This window comes from Hirundo rustica, chromosome Z, assembly GCF_015227805.2.
Source record: "Hirundo rustica isolate bHirRus1 chromosome Z, bHirRus1.pri.v3, whole genome shotgun sequence".
Classification (NCBI taxonomy): Eukaryota; Metazoa; Chordata; class Aves; order Passeriformes; family Hirundinidae; genus Hirundo; species Hirundo rustica.
This window is the reverse complement of record NC_053488.1, coordinates 4,873,358-4,895,812: the sequence shown is the minus strand read 5'-3', so window position 1 is coordinate 4,895,812 and position 22,455 is coordinate 4,873,358. Positions and strand designations below refer to the sequence as shown.

General features: G+C 42.1%; 1 protein-coding gene across 7 annotated transcripts in view; it reads right to left on the bottom strand.

Annotated features, from left to right (window-relative positions):
- The window catches only part of ARHGEF28 (Rho guanine nucleotide exchange factor 28), a 124,540-nt gene that overhangs the window by 12,454 nt on the left and 89,631 nt on the right, over window positions 1-22,455 (bottom strand). For 6 of the 7 annotated variants that reach the window (XM_040090288.2, XM_040090289.2, XM_058424104.1 and 3 more), the window contains 10 exons: window positions 22,179-22,255; window positions 21,342-21,520; window positions 20,586-20,683; window positions 19,502-19,684; window positions 15,769-15,900; window positions 15,054-15,139; window positions 11,591-11,629; window positions 11,454-11,501; window positions 9,126-9,605; window positions 5,588-5,876 (listed from right to left, as the gene is read on the bottom strand). In XM_040090288.2, the coding sequence (XP_039946222.1) occupies window positions 5,588-5,876; window positions 9,126-9,605; window positions 11,454-11,501; window positions 11,591-11,629; window positions 15,054-15,139; window positions 15,769-15,900; window positions 19,502-19,684; window positions 20,586-20,683; window positions 21,342-21,520; window positions 22,179-22,255 (1,611 nt within the window). The remainder of the gene's footprint in view (window positions 1-5,587; window positions 5,877-9,125; window positions 9,606-11,453; window positions 11,502-11,590; window positions 11,630-15,053; window positions 15,140-15,768; window positions 15,901-19,501; window positions 19,685-20,585; window positions 20,684-21,341; window positions 21,521-22,178; window positions 22,256-22,455) is intronic. The other variant, XM_058424108.1, reaches the window with a different exon arrangement.

The following is a 22,455-nucleotide window of genomic DNA, read 5'->3' as shown; positions in this document are numbered from 1 at the left end:
CAGGGCAGGAAAATCAGTGTTTTGTGGTAGGGAGAAGAGGAAAATTTGCTGTTTTCTGTTGCAGAGTCAAAAGTAAGAGCTTAATTGTTCCAATAAGTTAATGAGATTTTGAACTTGGAAGATGCTGGTGCTGATGTTGCTCAACTTCAAATTCTTATATATTTCCATTTAATTTTATTCTCATTATAACTTAGACTGAGCAATGAATGGGCTCTGTGCTCATCTGTGTAGCCATCCACATAGGTTAGACTAGCAGCAGTGTGTTCAACACAGAAAAATCAAATTGGAATTGTTCTCAGTGTGGCATCTACCCAATTAAAAAAGACCAAAAAAAAAAAAAAAAAAAAAAAAAAAAAAAAAAAAAAATTAAAGTAGTTCAAAGTATCCACCACACACCTGCTCAGGAAACTCCCTGACAAACTGGGAGCTCCATGGGTCATATCGTCCTCTGCTTTTTAAAAACTTTCCTCTTTCCCTCTTCCCAAGTGAAGGAAAAACAGAAAGAGTACGATCATGGCATGGGACAGTGAAAAAAAAAAAAAAAGGTGTTATTAAAAACATTATTAGACATACCAGAAAAAAAAAAAAAAAAAAAAAATTTTGAAACATATCTTCACATGCAATTCTGCAGGCAGTGCAGGTGGCAAGGGGTGTGTCCTGTATGGGACACGGTTACATTCCAGCTCGGAAAAAATCAGATGTACCCAAAAGGAGTTTATTTCAGCAACAGCAATGTAAAAATTAACTCACAACGATCACACACCACAGAAATGTGGTGACTTTTTTGGGGGGAGTGTTGCTAATCATTATTTACCAGGTTCCAAGTGATGAAAGCAAACTTACTCAACGAAGTCCCCAGCACGGGATCCCATCAGCCACCTCCAGCGCTGGCAGCAGCACTGCGCTCTCTGAATAAGGCCCTGAGTTACTGAGGTTTGCTCCTTGCCAAAATCCAGCCTCCAGTTGCAAGCACAGACAAACAACCACTTCAGATGGCTTTTTAACACCGCAGTGCAAAGCATATTTCACCTGCTTTGTATCACACTTGCATCAGTTCTACATTGCATATTATATCTCTCCTGACTGCAACAAATTCACTTTAACACAAGTAAGAGAAAAGAGCCAGTCCTGTTGTTATCAACCTCCCAGATGCAAACACAGAGGAGGTACTTTTATGCAATGTCATTATGCCACAACTTATGTTGTTTAAGGTAGCCTTAGTGGTGGTTAACCCCAGCCAGAAACCATGCCACACACAGTCCCTTGCTCACTCTCCTTCCAAAAGGGTCAGGGAGAGAGTCAGAAGGGTGAAAGCTGGAGAACTCAGGGGCTGAGAAAAAGGCCATTTAATATAGAAAGTAAAGTCTGTGCACACAAGCAAAGCGAACCAAGGAATTAATTCAGTGCTTCCCATGGGCAGGCAGGTGTTCAGCCATCTCCAGGAGAGCCCCATCACATGTAAGGGTTATGTGGGAAGGCAGATGTCATCACCACAAATGTTCCCCCCTTTCCTGCTTCTTTCCCCCACTTTATACACTGAGCTTGGTGCCACATGGGCTGGAATATCCCTTTGGTCAGCTGGGGTCACCTGTCCTGGCTGTGTCTCCTCCCAGGCACCCCCAGTCCCCTCCCCAGTGTGGCAGTACCAAAAGCAGAAAAGGCCTTGGCTCTGTGCAAACCCTGCTCAGCAGTGACAAAAACATCTCTGTATCATCAACCCTGAGCTCAGCACAAATCCAAACCACAGCCCCTTACCAGCCACAATGAAGTAAGTTAACTCTACCCCAGGTGAAACCAGCAGACAGACAAAAAAAATACACTGTTCTAAATGCCATCAAAATTAACAATGAGAAACAAAAGCAAATGAATCTGATATACAGTTTTCAGAACAGGTTCAACAAAGTAATCACTATTAGCATAATCTGCCTTAAGGAATAGGAAGGAAATTTCATATAAATTATATGGAGTTACAGGATGGTACACTTTGTTTCTGGAATTTTTGCTTTTTCTGTTGCAAATGAAATGTTCTACATCTCTAGAAACCACTTACTTTGATGAAAGCCACTATAAATGAATTATTTTTCCAAAATCAAGCTATCTCATTTGCTTGTATGCATATATGTACAAATTTCTGTCCTTTAAAAAAGACTGAAATTACATTAGTCCTATTTTTGCTCCTTGGGTTTGCATTTGGCTGTTTCTGAAGATCACACGTTTTCCCATGTTCCCCATAAAGATTTAAACCGTGTTTTTCACTGTATCACATATATAGAACATACATACTAAATGTGTGAGGTAAAACCTTCCCACTTTCAAGTTTTCAGCGGTTTTCCAGATCAATCACTTTTCAACTCTATTTCTGTAGCTGCATCTGAATAATGAAGTTAAGGTAGCAGCAGCAAACAGTGCTGTGCACTTCAAAGCTTAAAAGAATTAAAATTGCACTGATTCCTGAAATCAAAGAGGTGAATCCATAGGTAAATCCTTAGGCATCACTTTGGCTAGTTAACCTGACATGTCAATTAAATGCAAGACTAATTTATTCAATTCTCAGTCTAGTCTGACACAAAACATATACTTCCCCTCCTTCCTAATTAGCCAAAGTACTTGCTTCTTTCATGCAGATAATTTCATAACCATTATTGTAAAGCATTAACACATTTTTCTTTCCATCATATTTTCCTCCTGTTGACTGACACACCTTTTCTAGTGAGGTTACTTATGCCAGTTTCAGCTTTGTGGGAACTTGCCTGAAGGTCTTTATTAAAGTTCCCTCCCATACACGTAAAACAATGGTACATAATCATGATGTTAGCTGTGTGAAGATACCTATGTCTTACCTTAGGAAATATGAATGGAAAATTATGCACTGGAGTAATGTAACCATTTCCATTTCTGTGTATTTATGAAGTTTAATTGAATAGTACTTAACATATGGTAGAATGCAGTGTGATTAACTCCTTGGAAACGAGTTTAGATGGTGCTTCTCTTTAAATAATTTAAGGTTTTGGGGTTTTTTCTTTACAGAGCTGACTTCTTACAAAATGCCTAATAATTCTGGGAGTTTATCAAACCCAAGAAATTCCTTTTGTGTACACGCAAAATTTTAACTATACATTCAGTCTGGCCAGATATGTATGTGGTATGTGCCTATATGCAGTAAATCATTCTCAGTATTTGCTTCTTAGTTCTATGCTGACTAATTATTTAAGAATGTTTTTTCAGGGATGATGCTTTGTACACAAAGCTAATTGGAAAATGCATGAATATGCATGAAAATGCCATGAAACATTCATCCACATGAAAATATTGAAGATTTCAGCTAACTATTGAGTTCTTTCCCTCATTGCATTTAAGCTGGTCTTCCTTCAAAGTGATTGGAACTACGTCCTGCAGAGGCGTCAGAAAGTGCAGGCACTAGGTTGGAGATTTTCTGAAACTCCACTAAACTCTCCGGAGAAGAAAACATGACCAAAAATACCCAAGGAAAAGGAAATCGGTTTCCCACTACGAAATGTCTGTATTGTTTGATTTGATTGGCATTTCTTGGGAACATAATTTCCACATGCAGAATCCCCTGGGGAAGTTCAGCATCCTTCTCATTCCCCCAGCCCCCCCCTGTACAGTAGACCTGATGCAAGACAGGAAGCAAGCCTGAATCATGCAGACCCCTGCGCTGCATGATCAGAGCATAAAATCCTTGTCAGCTTCCGAACCACAAATGCAGCCGTGGAAAGTGATGCCACATCTCTCTGAGGGGAGGCTTCCAGCCCTGCCTGCTCCAGCAATGCAGTGGAAGGCTTCACAGCATCACCTGAACCACCAGAACGCCGCAAGGATTTGCTCCCCTCCTTTGCAGAAGGCGTCCTGTGGCACCACCCAGGCAGTAGCTGCGTATTTTGCCAACACAGCTTGGTCAGAGAGACTTGCACTGGCCTCTTGGGCAGGCTCTGCAGCCAGAGCTTGTCCCCAAGCGTGGTGGGACTGTCTTGGTGCCCTGCTACCAGAGCAAGAGAAGGATGTCTACACGGCATGCACTGACAACAGCTGAACACAAAGCTGGTCCACTGCATCTTGAGACACAAAAGCTCCACCAGTGTATCTTAGAATCAGCGCAATTAGACTGGTACAAGCCAGTTTAATTTAAAAAGATGCTCTCATGTGGGCTCAGCAGAAAGTATCCTGGTTAGCTTCTATCTGTGTGTTTGCCAGTGCAAGCTAAGCCACTTTTGAGAGGTTTAAACCCACATATGTGTTCCTTTTAAAATTTGCACTAGCTTAGCTAACCTATAACTAAAATGACAACCGCAGTCAAACTAGAACGAGTTTCACCAGGCTACTTATTTAGGCATTTTTAGAAATATTAATCTCTTTTACTAATCAGCTTGGTTTGCTGATTGTGGTGATGTGACTAGCCTGCCCTACCTTTGATTATAACAAGCTTTTTTGGCAATCCACATGCCAATTACCAGTAAGGCTGTACTGGATGTCTGTTTTATTTATATATTACAAGGCGTACTAAGGAGCAAGTTCCTTAATCATGGATGTAAGACAATTAACCATTGTACCTGTGTATGCTTTCAGCTCCTAATTCTGCTGCCCGCTGGTCTTTGCTGTGACCTGACCTGCACGAAGCTGGTGTGAGAAGTTATTCTGCACTGCCAGCTGCAGAAAAATGGGAGCTTGGGCACTGCTGCAGCATTGACACACCACATCTCCTAAATTTCACAGCTGTGCAGAAAACCCCACCAGATTATTTAATCTATTACATCAAAAGTCCACCACTGGCCCCCAAGACATTTAGCTGTTGTGTTTTTACAACCTACTCTACAACTCACACTAATGAAAGAAGTTGGACCAAAACTAATATTGTGGAAAATGGGAAATAAACCCCAGACAGTTTAGAGTTTCTCATAAGTTTTTAGGACCTTGAGGAATTTTCAGTGCATGCAGTGCTCAGATAGGGAGCCCCTTCCACTCATTTTTGTAGCCACAATCAGTAACTGCCATGCAGCCCATGTATCTTTGGAAGTACTTGTAAAATGCAAGAATAAAGAAAGGTAATGCAGTATACTAATTTAACTTATTTCTAAGATTACATTATTCCTTAGAAGTGATACAATTGTCTGTCCACACATCTTTCAAGATATTCTCATTCTTCAGTGAAGCAAGAAAATGATGTTTGAACACTGATTATCATTCTAAGACATTAAATCAAAAGCTATTTTAACCAGAAATCATCAATGCACATATGTTCTCAATCAATAAAATGTACTTGAAAAATAGTGATTTCTGCTCACAAAAAAAAAGATTGAAAAGCATTGGGAAAAGACTAAGAGAAAAACACATTCTGAGTACTATTATGCAGACACAAAAAGGAGTTTTGTGGTGCTTTTCAGTAAATGTCTGTATTTCTGCTCTGCTTATTTTCTCACCTATCATCAAAATTCTTGCAAATAAGCATGCAACTGTTTAATCAAAATCTCTTGCTTGCACTGCCCCCAAGCTGTCTTTGTTCCTAGGACTGCTCAGCTAGAGAGGGGGCAAACTGCCTGTACCACTTCTTATTAAATAAAGCATTCATTACCATCATCCTTGTTGCCTTTGCAGGAAAAAGACATCTGGTAAGGACCAGTGGATTTCCACAGTGCACTAGTTAATGCTGGCTGACAAGAAGTGTCCATTTTGAGGTCCACCTGATTTTCACTAGTCTCTGCTACATCAGAATTTGAGATTTTCATCCCATACACACCATCCTCATAAACGAGAGAAGAATCTGATCTGTTGACTCTGCTTAGAGACACACACACTACAGCTTCATTGAAGTAGAATGTATTTTCACCATGTAAGCTGTCCAATTGATTATGTCCCATTATCTGCAGAAGGGAAAAAAAAAAAAAAAAACAGAAAAACAAAAGAGAGAATTGTATTTTCACCTTTTACAAGTGACAGAACCAGAGAATCACAGTTTGTCAAGTGGGAAGGGCCTCATAAAAATCCTGGAGTTCAACTCCTTCTCACTATATAATACTGAAGTGTAAGACTGTGAGCGTCATCCTGAAGAACCCTCATACCAGGATGCAGAAAATCAACTGCCAGGCAGAATGGGGATTCACAGCAAACAGTCATCTAATCTGCCAGAAGTTAACCTCACAACGCATTCAATTTGATGCGCATTCAGGAATAAACAGCAATAACCAGCAGATCTGGTCTTAGCTCACCTAGAGAGAAGTAAGGTAACAGATCAAAAAGGACCACTAACTGGGATGCACTGAGCTCTGCTGACGACTCCCAGAGGGTTAATATTTTGCCTCATGGTTCAACAAGGTACCACTTCCCATATGTAAATCTGTGTACTCTGCCATCCAAAAATGACACTGTACTTCACATAGACAGGCAATCACAAGAACAGGGCTGCAGCAGCCAAGCTGGGGAGGGCAAACAGCTTTGGCAAGCAAGTCATGGCTCACAAAGGCAGAAAATGCAACCCCTGCAGACTCCTTGTCCCTAATGCCAATCTTACCAGGGGAAAAAAAAAAAAGTCAAATAAAGCAGGAGTATTAGAGTGAGTTACTGCATTGTTTGGTCCCACAAAAGTATCTAGGTCGAGTGTAACACAAAAAACACTGGGCTATCTGAAAACACAAAACTTGTTCCACTGCTGCGAGGCGAATGGTAATGGAAACATGGGAGGAAGATAGTCTGAAGGTGTGGATGGATTCAAAGCCATGTTGTCTACTGAAAAAAAAAATACAGGTGACCTTACAAATTAAGTATTAGATTACAAAAACTACTGCTCTCTGACACTCAGCATTTAATTGTTTTGTCTCTCTGTGCAATCTTGATATCCCTGTATCAGACTATTATCCTCCAACTTCCCCTCCTCGAAAGACTTCAGAAGTCACATCCATTAAAGCTGAGGGGCAACTTCAGTTTTGGTTTTATCATCCACTTCTTAAGCACTGCTAAAGAAGTGAAAACTGCAGCACATGCTATGCTAATAAAGTGTGTCTTCATTATTTGGGCTAGCAAGCATATTTGGGTAAGTCAAGTTCACAAAAGCTGGATGAAAAGGGGGAGGTCAGACGCCAATCCTTTACCCCCTCATGCAGGCACAATCTTAGATGCCAAATGGTGTCTGCCTGTTATGAGTGAGTTGCCAGCTGAAAAACTGTGAAGGTGATGGCTTGGATAAAATCTCTACAGATTTTCTTGTGAAAACGAGAACCTGAGGGAGGAAAAAAATGCTGCTTGGGTCAGTGAGCTTTCCATATGTGGAAAAGCCAGACAAAATGTGTTGATTTTCAGGCTCTTTAGAGAACAGTTATGGAAACCAAGACCACACCCATCAAGCAGGTATTAGAGATGAGGACCTACCTGGCAGGTGAGCACCCAGACAGCTGAGTTCAGAGCCAGACTGCATCCTTCACCCTCAACAAAAACTTAACCATTTTTAGTATTAAACACTTAACCAGCTTTGGGGCTACTTTAAATTGCACCCCCAAATAATAAGCATCTCCAAGGATTTATACAGTCAGGGATGGAGCCACACACCAACCTCTTCCCCTAGGGGGCTGGTTGTTCCAGGGAACAGGAAAGCAGGGCCTGATATGTGGGCTTCACAAGAGCCTGGTGTTTGTTACTCCTGGAGGTGCACCTTTTCCTCCCTGGAGACAGTGGTCCAAGAAATAGAACAGCAACCAAAAACTTCATTAAGTGTTTTATGTGCTTAAGTACTTCAATAATTTAATTTTCCTGCAAGATGCAGAGACACGATGTATCTTACAAATACAGCAGCAAAGCAGAATAAAACACAGATTCTCAGATTTATCATTTCTGTCTTTTCAATTTAATAAATGTTTGCCTAAGTTTGGGGTTTGTAGAGTATCCAGCTTAAAACCATAGAATGGTTGAGGTTGGAAAGGACCTCTAGAAGACATCTGGTCTAACCCCACTGATGAAGCAGGGCCACACAGAGACAGTTGCCAAGGACCGTGTCCAGGTGGCTTTTGAATATCTCCAATGATGGAGACTCCACAACTTCCCTGGGCAACCTGTGCCAGGGCTCCATCACCCTCACAAGAAAAAGGTTTTCTGATGTTCAAAACTAATCCTCTGTGTTTCTGTTTGTGCCCATTGCCCCTGGTTCTGTCACTGGGTGCCACTGGAAAGAACCTGGCTCCATACCCTTTAGAACCTCCATTTAGTATTTTTATACATTAAAAGGGACCCCCATTAATAAGAACCATTTCTTCTCCAGGCTGAACAGTCTCAGCCTTTCCTTACTGGAGAGATGTCCCTGCCTCTCAAACAGGCACTTCACCGGACATTCATCCTCCTGTCACCTCCTCTCCACCCCACAGCTCTGTGCCTTTCTTGTACTGGGGGAGCTGCAGGTGTACCCAGAGCAGGGAGGAAGGATCCCCTCCTTTGACCTACTGACAATACTTTGCCCACAGCCGCCCTGGAGACTATGGGCCACCTTTGCAGAAGGGCATGCTGTTTGCTCATATTCTACACCAGGACTCCCAGGTCCTTTTCATGGAATCATAGAATCATGAAGGCTGGAAAAGATCTCCAAGATCATTGAATCCAACCTTTGACACAAAACACCACCATCACGTCAACTAAACCATACCACTACCATGTCCAGTCACTTTTTGAACATTCCCAGGGATGGTGCCTCCACCACCTCCCTAGGCAGCCTGTTTCAATGCCTGACCACCCTTTCAGCAAAGAAATTCTCTCCAATGTCCAAATCAAACCTTCCCTGTCACAGCTTGAGACCATTTCCTCTCGTCCTCTTACTATCTGCCTGGGAAAAGAGGCTGACTCCCATCTTGCTACAACCTCTTTTCAGGTAGCTGTAGAGCTGATTTCCAGTTGGTGATCCCCAGCATCCACCCACCAAGGGGTCACTCCTTCCCCAGGCCAGGACTTCGCACTTTCCCTGCTTCAACTTCATGATATTCAAAGAAAACGCTTGGATATGCCTGAATCTCAGCTTCCCACATGCTCACTCACTACATTAAGAACCAACAAAACCCAGACATCCTGGTCTATTCGTCAAGTCAGGTCTCCAGGAACACAGACAGGGATAACAATTACAACGGGGAAGCACAAACCTCATAGTCCCCCGTGCGTGAAAGCAGGTTGTTTTGCTGACCGTGCTTCCAGTGCCACACGAGCTTCTTCTGCATTTTCACACTGTCTCTTTCTCTCTCCACCATTTGCTGGCCCTCCTGGAGCCTCTCCAGGCTCTGCTGGTACTCCTGCAGCTGCAGCGCCAGCCCCTGCCGGCTCTGCTCCAGCAGCTCCTCCTGGCACTGGCATTCCCGCTCCCGCTGCTCCAGCCGGCCCTCCCTGTCCCCCTGCTCCCGCTGCCGCTGGTCACATTCACGCAGCCACCGCTGCTGCTCTTGCTGGAACTGCTGCTTCAGTTTGTGTATGTCGGCCGGTTCCACCCTTTGTTTCTCCAGATTCCGATATTTCTCTTGCTCCAAGACGAGGTTCAGCCGAGAACCCTGGCTCCGACCGGTCTTCTCGCTCTCTTGCAGTAGTAACTTGTGGAGTTCCCTGTGGCTGTCCTGGATAGCCAGTGCTGCCTAGACGCCACAGCAAAATTAACAAATGGTTAAATGTCAGCATTAAGCCATTCCTGTGTTTTTACGTAGAATCGTTTTGTAAAAATGCTTTGAATTTTTTTTTTGGGGGGAGGTTATTTTTCGAGCAAATAGAGAAAACTCTGTGATAACGCCTTCACATTGAGGTATTTCTAAAATAAAACTCAACTCTTCTTAGCACTGTTAACAAAGCCTCTTGTTTACACTTAGTATTATTTCTAAAATAAAACTCAACTCTTCTGAGCACTTTTAACAAAGCCTTTGGTTTACACTTAGTATTATTATACATGTTTATGTTAGAGCTGTGCATATGCACTTCAATTACAGCTGGGGTCCTGTTCTGTCGGAGGATGTAAAGACGCACAGGAAAGAATGATATTTCATGGTTTAAGAGGGCAATAAGGCATTGGGAATGCTATACTCACCCAAGTACTGCTAACACAGCTGTGACTTATCCACATAAAAATGTACTGTTTCCAGCAGAGCTCACTCTGACTTTAAGGGCTCTCCTTGCCAACATACAGCATCGCAGCCCAGCTGACATCAGCCCTACAGGCACCTGCCAGCACAGCCATGCCGCCAGGACTGCGCCGCTACACGCACCTGACCGAGGTGTCGGTGCAGGCATAAACCTGCAGGACAGCAGTTTCAGGTCTGACGTTCCTATTTTACAGCTGAGAGCTCCAAATTCCATCCTTCACAAGAATGTTGTGACATTGTTTGCATTAAAGGTTGTGACATCCTCCAATAACGCAAAAAACAAATAGCTGGGATTAAGAAGAAAGAAAAGCAAGTGCTGAGGCACTCATTGCGCTGCCTTGTGTTTAAGACCTGACTTGGGAATCTGTTCCAGCAAACATTCCCAGAGAATTCACGTAGCCTCACTGCCCTGTGCTGTCCACCCCAGAAAGTTTTTAACTTCATGCAATGTGCCATCTGCACTTTCCTTGGCTCTTCCCCCGGCATTGGGTCAGTTCCAGTGACTTGTAAAGAGCACACGATCCTCTGCTTTTTTCTCAGCACCTGACTGCCCATCCATGGTCTGAGCAATTAAGGTATCATCCTAAACCTTATTTTATTGTCCCTATTTGTTTTTCAATTACTCAAAAAAAAAAAAAAAAAAAAGCCTCAATTGCACGATTTTTATTTTGTTTTTGCATTGCTTCAATACACTTAACACTTCACTTCTAAGCCCAAGGTTTTCCAGGATTATTATGAAATATGCTAAGGTCGAAAAATTAAGTGTACTCAAATTAAACATTCAAAAATAAAATTATAAAACTGCAGCTAAATAAGAAGAAAGTAAGTTACGACATTCAAACTTAGCATGAAAGAGGCAAACACTTCATACTAAGACCCTACAGAATATACAAAGTAAGTGAGTTTTAAACATCTAAAATGGGCTGAGCTTGCTACCTGAGCTACCTGACAAAGTCACTGCTTACTACTTGCCAGGAGAGCAGTCTAATCAAAATACAATTTTTTTTTTTTCAATTTTTTGAACTAATAATTTCAGAAATCTGTATGCAAAATTACATCAGTTCTAGTGGAGCCATCATTTTAGTTTCCTGCTAGGTTTTTGGACTGTACAGACATCCTCTTTTGGGAGGAGGGACTGATCTCTAAGCATATTGGTATTATTCAGTTCTTAAAAGAAACCTACCACTGATGTAGAAAAAATATATATTCTGTGACAACTTATGCAACAGCCAGTAGAGATCAGTATCAATTAACACAATGTCTAAAAGCAGGACAACATGAGAACAAATCATTAATGTAAATTATTAGGATAAATTAATTACTCTACAAAGTTAGTAGTGGAGTAGTCACCTGCATGCTGTATAAGAGACGGGTTAGGTTCTGGATTGCTTGTACAATCTAGAAAATAAAAGAGAAGGATTTTCAAAGGTTTGGCCACTGTTAACAAAGTAGTTATTATGTTCTGTCTGAGGTTTAAATTAACTCACCTCTGTCCCTGTAGATCCTGAAAAATTCATATTTCCTCCCTAAAATAAACACATGTAGCTTTAAAAAGTTGTTTTAAATTTTAAAAATGTGTTTTCTAAGTAATTTTTTTAAAAGCTAGTGAGGACATATGGCTAGGAAATGTGTACTGAGTCAATCCTTTCTCTGGGTATATGAAAAAGGACAGAAGCAACAACCTATGAAGACTAATAATTCATCAATAATGGAGTTTCCATGGAAATTACTAGAGATTCTGAACACAACTGTACAAATAAAACTATTTCATCCACAATTTTCATTCATTGCGAGTAATGCTACGCAGAAAAGACATTTCAATTCATTCTTTGTTTACTTGACAATTTTGAAACTCAGTAACCAGACTTCTGTATAAACAGCACAGTGGGTTTAGATTACTCACAGTAGGATGAAGTAGCATAAGACTCTTCAAAAACAGAGACAATAAAGTACTAAGAAACTAGCAAGAAGTCATGTTAGTGGGTCACAAAAAATGTCTTAGGTGCCCTGTGAGATGCTGTGCCCAGTGCACTCCACGAAAGGCACCGGCATGATCACCACTGTCCTCTGCAGCAAGGCACAGCCGCTTCGCACTTTCCATCCTGCTGCCTTTTCCTAAGAAGCTCTCTAAATTTATGGGGTGAAGCTACCCATAATCCCTTCAGCATGAAGAACAGCTCCTCTGAGAAAGATAAGATGAAATGCTGGGGACTGTTTCAAACACAATCCCTTCTGAGGCTACGATGAAAAGACTTCCTGTATGATTTTTCTCTTTCCTTTTTTTTTTTTTTTTTTTTTTTTACAAAGAAGCAGAGGAGAGTTTGGGGAATATTTGTTTTCTCTCTGTTTCTCTTAAGTTCTCTACTGAGTCTCATTTTCCACCACAGAGAGCGAAGCATCTGCTACATTTAGATGCAATAACTGAAAATGAAAATGAGAAAGACCAGCCCCCTGAACACAACCCTACACAGACACCCATGGGGCACAGGGAGTACCAGCTGCATCACTTCCTCCACTACTCTTTCTCTCATTATCTCTCTGCAGTATTTCCTTCCATCCCCCCTCCACATCTTCACCTCCTCCTCCTCACTGCATCCACAAGCCACAGAAAATCTCAGCTCCACTGTGAAAGCAGAGGATTTTGCAGGGATGTCCCAGTGCAGAGCAAGGATGAACTCAAGAGAGCTCTGTTTTCCTTAGCTGGATGGATGGTGAGCAGCAGGTAAGGAGGCAGCGCAGGGCCAAGAGGGAGAGAAAGAAGGTAAAGCTAGAAGGGTGAGATAGGGTGTACAAAGGAGAGCCTGCACACTGAACAAAAGCAGGGTTTATTTCATGCTTTTAAGCCCTTTTCAGTTTGAAAACAGATGTGCACAGGGGTGTTTATCTGGCATTGGCTTGAGCAAGGAATTGCAAGTGGGCAGTCCCAGTGCCCACGGTCCCCTCACTGCAGCACCACTTGAGCACTAGGACATGAGGCTGTGGCAGGTTTAGCTCAGCTGGCACAAGCCGTGCAAGTCCAGCTGGGAGTGAAGCAGTAATTTCAGGTGTTCAACTGTGCTGAAGGCTACCACCACCTCCCTGCCACTATTCCTGATCACCTTGGTTCAGAGAGATGAAGATGTTCAGATTCCAGGGCAGGCTGTGCTGTGCTTTGGACAGTGCCTGTGGAGATACACTTACAAGGCAGGGGCACGAGATGGGGACCATCTCTCACAGATGCCCACTGGAGACCCCTCATGTTGCAGGGACAACTCTCTTCTCTCCAGCGTCTAGTCAGTATCTACCCTCCAAGCTGGGAGTTCTTCCCCCGCCCTGTCCAGCTCCTGTTTTCCCAAGCTCGTTGGGCTGAGTCCAAGCTGGCTGGGCTGGCGTCCACAACCCGGGGGCTGCACACCCACCTCCCCGGAAAGCCCTTGCCTTGCCTCTTTTCTTGGCTCATTCTGCCACCTCCTGGCAAGTCTGGTTCTGACATGGTATCGGAGAGCGTGAGACATGCCTTGCCCAAATAGTACTATGGCCATAAATGACAGGGTAAGGACTTAGGGTGGAAGAGTTGGGTGCAGCTTTATGAGTAGGCATAGCTTCCAAGTTAGAAGTTGCCAAAGGCCTTCTCCAGTCAAATCCAGGAAACCTCCAAGGGTAGAGGCCTCCACGACCTCTTTGGACAAATATTGCTCCTTGCTGACCTTTGCATTGATTTTTTTTTTTTCCCTCCCTTGTACACACTCAGAATTTCCCTTGTTGCAACTTGTAATTTTGGACACTCATCCTTTTGCTGTGCAACTCTGAGGAAAGCCCGGCTCTACTTTCTCTATAACCCCAACAGCAAAATTTTCATGTGGAGATAACTGCAATTTTTAATGGGCTACATTTGAGCTCCTCTATCCTCCCTAGATTCTATTCCTGTTCACCTAGGTTCTTTGCTCCCACACTTGGACTTTTGTTTTTAAACATTTTTTTCCACTCACATTCTCCCTCCTGCTCCCTTCTATCAGCAGTCTAAGTAAGATGACCTAGAGCTAAGCATAAGGCGAGGTTATAGAGAGATCAGTGCACTAGCAAGAGTATTCCCAGTACAGAAAGCAAGCAAACATAAGGTTTCAGGCACACAAGCCCTCTTTCAGACCTGATACAAACACAGTACGATTTATTAGTTAATGCTAAACTTTCAAGCAATGTTCTCCCTCCATTTCAGCTTTTGTATCTCATATTCTTGTCTCTCCCCTTTATTCCTTTTGTGATTCTTATGCTCCACCTAAGAACTCCACTATTAGGGTTTACTTTATTTCTACACAGTAATTCACATTGCTTACTCCAACACTCTGTTGCTACATAAAATTTGCCATTCTTAGTTTTGTCCAGAACTGATTTTTGGTTCTGCTTTCTTCCCCAGATTTGCTTATCAGCTGTACGACTTTGCAAAATGGGCACTTTCTCTTCTGTTCTCTAATTGCTCGATTTTGTTTTGGTTTAAAATTCTGAATCAAGCTGGTGTAAAAACATCCATCCTATCTTATGTGCTTGCTCTCAGGACGAAGTTCTTCCAGTGCACAAGTCTTCCTTGCATTAGGTGAGGACTCTGTCACTGCAGGAGACTTCCATCATCCTGTGAACAGGAGGAGGGAGTAGAGGGAATACTGCTGTCAGCTCCATAGATATGCATCTATGGAATGGTGACAGCAGAGACCCAGGCTTGTAAGCAGCCCATACAAGTCGTTTAAAAACACTGCCTGTTATTACACCTCACTGATCTTAAGCCTTGCAGGAAAATCATTCTGTGCCTGCATTGTTTATGACTGATTTTAAAATTTTATTATTAATTGCAGTGACCTCTATTAGACTGAATTATCCGGATCTGAGTGAAATTCCCCATAAAAATTTGAATAGCGTGTACATACACAGCGCCCAGACTGCCGTGTGCAATGCAGAAAGAAAAACTGGTTACAATACCTTATCCTCAAGATTGGCACCTGCCATTTCCTTTTCAACACTGAGACTGATTTCTGGTGATTCTTCAATTTCTTTTCTTTCTGCATCTAACAAATAAAGCCCCAAGAAAATGCAAAAGAAAGGTGTCAAAGCATATCCTGACTAGAAAAACAAAGAGCATACTTTTTTACAGCTACTCAGGACAATGAGGGAGTGATTTTTATAGTCATAGTTGCATAATGGATCCTAGGCTGAAGAAAAACAAATCTGCAAGCCCGGATGGCACATGTGGCAGAATCCAGTTTTTCTACCTAACAAATTAGCACTATTTAATTTATGAAAGGTTGGAGGTTAGTGTAACTCTAACACTAAAAGTGATCTGTAGCAATGTTTCTTACACAATTCTATTTGCAATTTTGTTGTGGGAGATTAATGTTACCCTTTGCAGCTGAATTTATTGGAATATCAGTCCCAGTTTTCAAGCCTCCTGACAAAAAGGGGATTGGCCTATATTGCAATATAGACTTGAGGCAGAGTTGAACAACAATGACAAGAAAGTGTACTTTCAATGAAGCTATATAACAATTTACACTACCCAAGCACTTGCTCAAAGACAACTTATATTACATTATTTTCTACCGATTCTGTCCTACACCATTGAGGCCTTCCTAAAAACTGATTCTGTTATCAACTATCTTAGCACTCTAAAGATGTAAAAGCATCAAATTTTACTCACCGCCTGGAATAGATTCCAATATTTCATTGGCAGTGAATCTACGATTCTCACTTAATTCTTCAGTACTTTCCTCTGGTGATGTGTCTGATTCGCTCACTTGCGATGATGTTACAGCGACATGGAGACTTTCAACTAAAGAGAAAAACATGCAGAATTACAGAGGCCCCTTACATAGCTCCTCATTGCATGAATCAATGACATAAAATTGATTGACTGTGGAATAATTAACTTGTAAGGGACTTTCAGAGGTCATCTGGTCCCACATTTCACTCACTGATTTATCCAAATTGTGTTGCTCAGAACTTTGCACACACAAGCCTTTGACTCCAAAAATGGAAACTTTGAAGTCTCCCTGAGCAATCTGTTCCACTTTTTTAACACTCCAATGGCATTTAATTCTTCATTTCAGTGCATTGGAATTGCCTTTGTTTCACCACAGGACTCTTGTCTCTTGTCCACATGTTCTTTTATTGTCGTGTGCCTCTGTAAAAAAATCTGGCTTCTCTATATTCTCCCATTAAACTGCTGTGGACAGTAATGAGATCCCACCAAGCCAGATACCTCAGCTTCTCTTCAGGCATTGTGTTCTCCAGCCAGTGATCCTGGTGCCTCCCACTGGATTTGCTCTACTTTGTCAGTGTCTCTTGTCCAGGGGAAGCACAGCATTTGTCATGGCAGTCCAGACAGGACTCACCAGAGTTAAATAGAGGAGGAATCACTTCCCTCAACTTACTGGCAACCCTCCTCCTACTACAGCAGCCCAGGAAGCAGTTGGCCATCTTTGCCACAAGGGCAACTGCTGCCTCCTGGTCAACCTGCTGTCACGTAGGACTCCCAAATCCACTTCCACAAAGGTATTTTCTACCTGATCAGTGTCCAGCCTGCACCAACACACGCGATTACATCCCCTGAGGTGCAGGACTTTGCATTTGTCTTTGTCAAATGTCTAGGTCTTCCTCTTAGCCCACTTTCCCATTCTGTAGACGTCTCTCCAGCGCACTGATTGCTCCACCTCATTCGATGACAGTCACAAGCTTGCTAAGAGTATACTCAGTCCCGAGGTTAACTGCATTAATGAATATGCTGAACACTAATGGTCTCAGGGAAAACCCATAAGACAATCCCCTAATAACATATCCCCTAATAACAATCCCCTAACCAACTGGGCATCAAATGGCCGACCCCTTCAGCCCAGCAGTGCAGCCTGTCTTCCACACAGTTAAGCAGTTTACATCAACCCAGATGTAAGGACACTACAGCCAGTGCAAACAGTGTTGAAGGTCTGAGAGATGTCAAGGTAACCAACACGGTACTCTTCTCTCACCATAAAACCAGTCAGGTTAGTCAGACACAACTTGGCCTAATAAATCTGGGACAGCTGCTCCAAGTCATCTTCCTGTCTTTCAGGTTCTTGGAAATGCCTTCCAGGAGGATTATCTCAGAGATGCTGGTGAGATTGACTGTTTTTTAGTTCTCTGTATATTCCTTCTTGGAGTGATTGCTTTCTGCAAATCATCAGGAACCTCTTCTGATCACTGTGACTTTCAAAGCTGACAGAAAACAGCCTCACGGTGACATTGGCCAGCTTGCTGAGCAGCCTTGGATTTATCCCATCTCATCTCATGGATTTGTGTGTATCTAATTTGCTTAAGCACTATGTAATTCTGTTCTTCTCTACTGTGAGCAATGCTTTATTCCCATAGAGACTGCTATTAGCTCAGGGACTTAGTACTTCCATCCTGGAAAATAATCCCCATAAATTATCTACAGTATAAAAAACTGTAAGCTCCTAAAGAGTGTGGTAGAGTCTTGAAATCAAAGGCATCATCAACATTAACAACAGCATGAGAGAAAGTGAAAAATAAAGAAGTGAGCAGAATAAGGTGTGGAATAAGTATAGCCTGCCATTTTAAGTATTTTCTGTTTAAGTATTTTCTGTTTAATCACACAAATTTAATCAGTCTTGTCAGTGAAATGCTTTTTGAGTTTATAATGATGATGAAGACCAAGCTCCACTGCTTTATAGGTTGAAATACCGTCCTCAACGGAGGTGATACTAAAATCAGGACTCAGCTTACCAGGGCTCTTTTCCACTGAGTTCAGGAGAAGTTTAGTTGAAGTTCCAGCTAGAGAAGGTATCTACAAGTACCATTCCCTTCTTTCCTTTGTAGGACAGCACTGCAGATGGTGCAGAGTCTTGGTTTGCAATGCAAGATGTAACCAAAAGTATGTATTCTGTTAACATCTGTTGAAACCGGTTGGGGAGGTGTTTTTTTCTCTTCTATAACCCATTCCTCGTGACTCCAGAGGGGGAAGGGGCGGATGCCTTCTGTTAATGGTCCAGCTGTTAAAACCAGGTGGGGCAGTGTTCTTTATCTCTTCCACCACCCATCCTCCCTCCCGGGGGTATCTGCTGTTAATGGGCCATCGAGGCTCACTGCATGACTGATACAACCACATCATCCCATTGGGAGATGCTCCACCCAGTGGGAGGAGCCAAACATTCCTACCTGGATAAAATCTGACCTTCCGAACACCAGGACAGCATGTTTGCACTGGATTCCCACAGGAAGACCAGACCCAACTGGACCCTTCTACGGGATCAGCTATGCTTCTACAGAACCACATTGGTTACTCCAGGAGGACTTCTCCCAGCACCCTGAACCAACAGGTTGTCGGGTCATGTTCTAACTCTGTCGGTGTTTTCTTTTTCATTTGTTTGCCTTTTTTTTCCTTTTTTTTTTTTTTTTCTTTTACAGTTTTATTTTTAATATCCCTAGTAAAGAACTGTTATTCCCATTCCCATATCTTAGCCTGAAAGCCCCTTAACTTAAAAATTATAATAATTCAGAGGGAGGGGGTTTACATTCTCCATTCCAAGGGAAGTTCCAGCTTTCCTTGGCTGACACCTGTCTTTCCAAACCAAGACATGCAGCCATCTACTAATTCCCTGTTAAGATAGCAGGCAGAAAAAACAGGGCTCCTACAGCAATTCTGGCAGGTGTTTCTTGATAGAAGTTTGATTTTCTCTGTGTAAGCAGAGTTAAAATTGCGCTTCAGCCAAATGTGGTTTCAGAATTCCTTTTCTACTATGGATGTCTCATTACCACTGAATTGTTAATGAGATATTTTCAATGGCAAATATTGTGAATAATAAAAATGTACAAGTCTAAAAACACTATATTACGAAATGAAATTGAAAAGCAAAAAACTAGAAGGAGGGGGCTGGAGGAAGAAACGCAGATGGCATTTTATGTTAACTAGTGTTCCAATGCAGATTACTCACAAACCACAGCAGCTTCTGGAACTGATCATCCAGAAATTAGTGGGACATTTGCAATACCATTACTTTTGATCATACTGGATTCTGGTCTGATGCCAAAATCAGCCAAGGTAGGTGAAGATTGGGGACTAGGTATCACACTGCAACCCCTGCTGTGCTTCACAGAGCTGTACTGTAAGGACACCTAACAACCTAGCACCATGCCCCTGCCTGCTTTTATTTGATGCTATGCCCTAAACATGTCTGTTATTTTACAATCTGGCAGGTATCACCTCCTGTATCCGACAAAAATAAACATGACATATTTTTCTTCTTTGACCCTTGGCAATTTTTGACATTGCCACTTCTTGAGACTTGACAGAACTGCAGCACAAGGCAACACGGTTACCTTAAAATATCTGCCCATGTAAAGAGCCACCAAACCCATGCAATCTCCCTGTGCAAACTCACCTTCTCTGAGTGCTGCTGCCAGCAGTGGAGCAGCCTGTGGAGTTTCTCCAGAATCAGGTTTGATAAGCAGGTGAGGTTCTACATGGACATCATCAAACCCACACATATCTCCCAGTTCTGCATAGATACGCAACTTTTCTTCTAAATAACTGCAGATCTGCTGGTCCTGGTTATTCAGTGATTCTGCCAAGCAAAATTGAACCGCATGAAATTGAACACTGTATTATTATTTTTCATCCTGCAGGGAAAGCATGCTCCCCAGTCACCTTTCAATCATTTGTGCCATGTAGAAAGTGCTAATTCAAGTTAAGCTTCTTTTAAGTAGCCTGGACATAAATTTATCCAAGTTCATCCCACAATCTCTCCAAATGAAAGCTAACACACACCCTGGCAGTGTCTAGGCAAAAGCCCTACCCTGATGAGGTGCCTTTGGCTGCCCTCTCTGGCCCTCATTACTCCTGTTGCACTCACAATGACATGCCAGTTCTACCTCATGGAAAAGCACTCGGCTAATGTGTGCTAACAATTCAGGGCCTCAGCATCAAAGAATAGCTACTTTCAGCAGAGGATGCCCTTCTCTGTGGCTCTCAATAGTACAGACATTGCTGCAATTTCGCTCCTCACAGCAGTATAAAGATGTGGGAGTTAGGTGTAGGGGCACCAAGGAAGTAGAATTTATCCTTATTAGCTATATTTGCAGATAAAAATAATAGCAGCAAAGGACAAAGTGTCATAAACAAGCACAAAGCTACACAACTTTGAAGACTCAAGGTATTTTCAAAAACTCCGGACTACCTGGTCCTGATGCTGATCTGTGAAATTCAGTTGTTTGTTTTGAAAATATCCATTTTTATTTGTCTTCTTTTTAGTTATAGTAATGTAGCAAAAACATTGAAGTGTTTGGAGAAAATATGCTTCTCTTTCACTACCCTCACACCGTACCATCAGACCACCCCATCTGTCTCTGCTGTGGCTCTGCTTGCTGGGCCACCTTGAATGCACCAGACAGTAAGGGTGCATGACTAATTCATCCTGGATCCTGAGGATGCCAGAGCTCTCAGAGCGACAGGAAAAAACACCACACCTTGATATTTCTGAATTCTGTATGCCTTGGCCTCAGCAATACGTCTGTCCTCATCAGATTCACTCATTTTTACATCTTCTTCTTCTTCCTCCGGACAGCTTCAAAGATAAAAGACAGAGGTGGATAAAGCAAACTTGCACATCACCTATTCATCCTCAATACAAGGTTCACAATAAACAGAACACAACACCAGCACCTTTTGCAGCAATCCAGAAGAATGTCATTTGCCTGCCTCTTTAAGAAGCAGTAAGTGGACACCACGAAGGACTCCTTTTTGCTCTGGCAAGGCTGCACTGTACAGCGAGAAAGGGGCTGGGGCACACACACAGGTCTGCTGTCCCAAGAATAAGCTTGGGCCCCATCAGAAGCAATATTTTCCCCACCATTCTTAAAGAGCTGACACCAAGATAATAGGCGTGATTTGTGACTTCCTCAACATGGTTGTATGGACACGTGCAGGACCCTGGAAGGCAGCCAGTGCCAAAGGCAAAGGTGAGGGAAAACTGGTACAATGGCTGGTAAGGATGTCTAACGAGGAACAGAAAGGGTCTGCTGATTCAGTGGGAAACCAGGAGGAACATGGGAAGTGTGGCAGGAGTGACAAAGAGGTTTTGGCACCTTAAGATCAGAGGAAAACCCAAACTCACAGATGGAGGCAGTGCATTGCAGAACAAAGAACATGCTGCCATGAATATCCAACCAACCTCTTGTCTGCGCTGGACTACCAGCATGAAAACCAAACCCCTTTTCCCCTACCTTTCCACTGCCTCTTGTATATGCCTCATCCAGTTGTTACGTTCCTCTTTGGAGCTGGTATGAATCTCATACATCTCAGGCCCTGCAGATGAAGCACTGATCAGAAACATCCCCCTTTCTTCGTTGGCTACTTCTCTTACTATGAGCTTCTGAAGAGAGATAACTGAAGGCTTCTGGTCCTGGAGGAAACAGTCAAAGCACACACATAATAAATTACTGACTTATAAAAGACCACACCCTAGGAAGATCATGATTTTTCAATTCATCGGGATTAACACTAGTCCTGGTATAGTCAGACTACTGAAAGTTTTGAGTTATCAGACATCCTTTTAAACTATTCTTTAAAATATGTTACACTTTTAACAAACAAATTAAGCACTAAGTATGTGCTAAAAAGAAAATCTCAGAGGCTCAATGATACTGAGACACAATATTCATATCATGCTTATATTTCTATAGTTTGGGAACTTCTTTCTATGACCTTTCATATCTTTTATGTGTGTTTCCTACTATATTTTCAGTAACTATTTTCTTCTGTTTGTTCTATGGAACAAAAACCTAAAATTCATATTAGACAACTGAAAAAGCCTGCGTTACTTCCCACTTTCTCAGTCATGTAAGGTACAATTCTGTTATTTTCATCCTTCTCCATAAAAAATCTTTATTTTTGAAAAATAACCTAATTTTCTATATACTGACATTTAGTACTGAACACAATACCAGGATTTTAGAAAAAAAAAAAGTTATGTGGGAATCAGCTGGATAAGGACCTAATTTTTGAGAAATATACAAATAAATGTACAATGTGTGTGTTCAAATATCTGACAATATACTCACAACAGCTGCAAAGATGTATTTTTGATCCTTTTCTTGTAAGAACAGTAGTACATCAGTTAGAAGCAGAGCTAAGGTGTCTTAAAATGAGAAAAGGAAAATAATGGCTTTTAATTAAAAGCAGTACGATGAGTGCTATTATAATTCTCACTTTGTAAAGGGAGAAGCTCCAATGAAGAAATATCTTGTAGGATCCTACAGTAAACTAAACAGGAAATGCCTGAATTAGCCCGTGGTCTGCATGAAGCACATGCTATGTACCTCCCAGGAAAGTGCACCA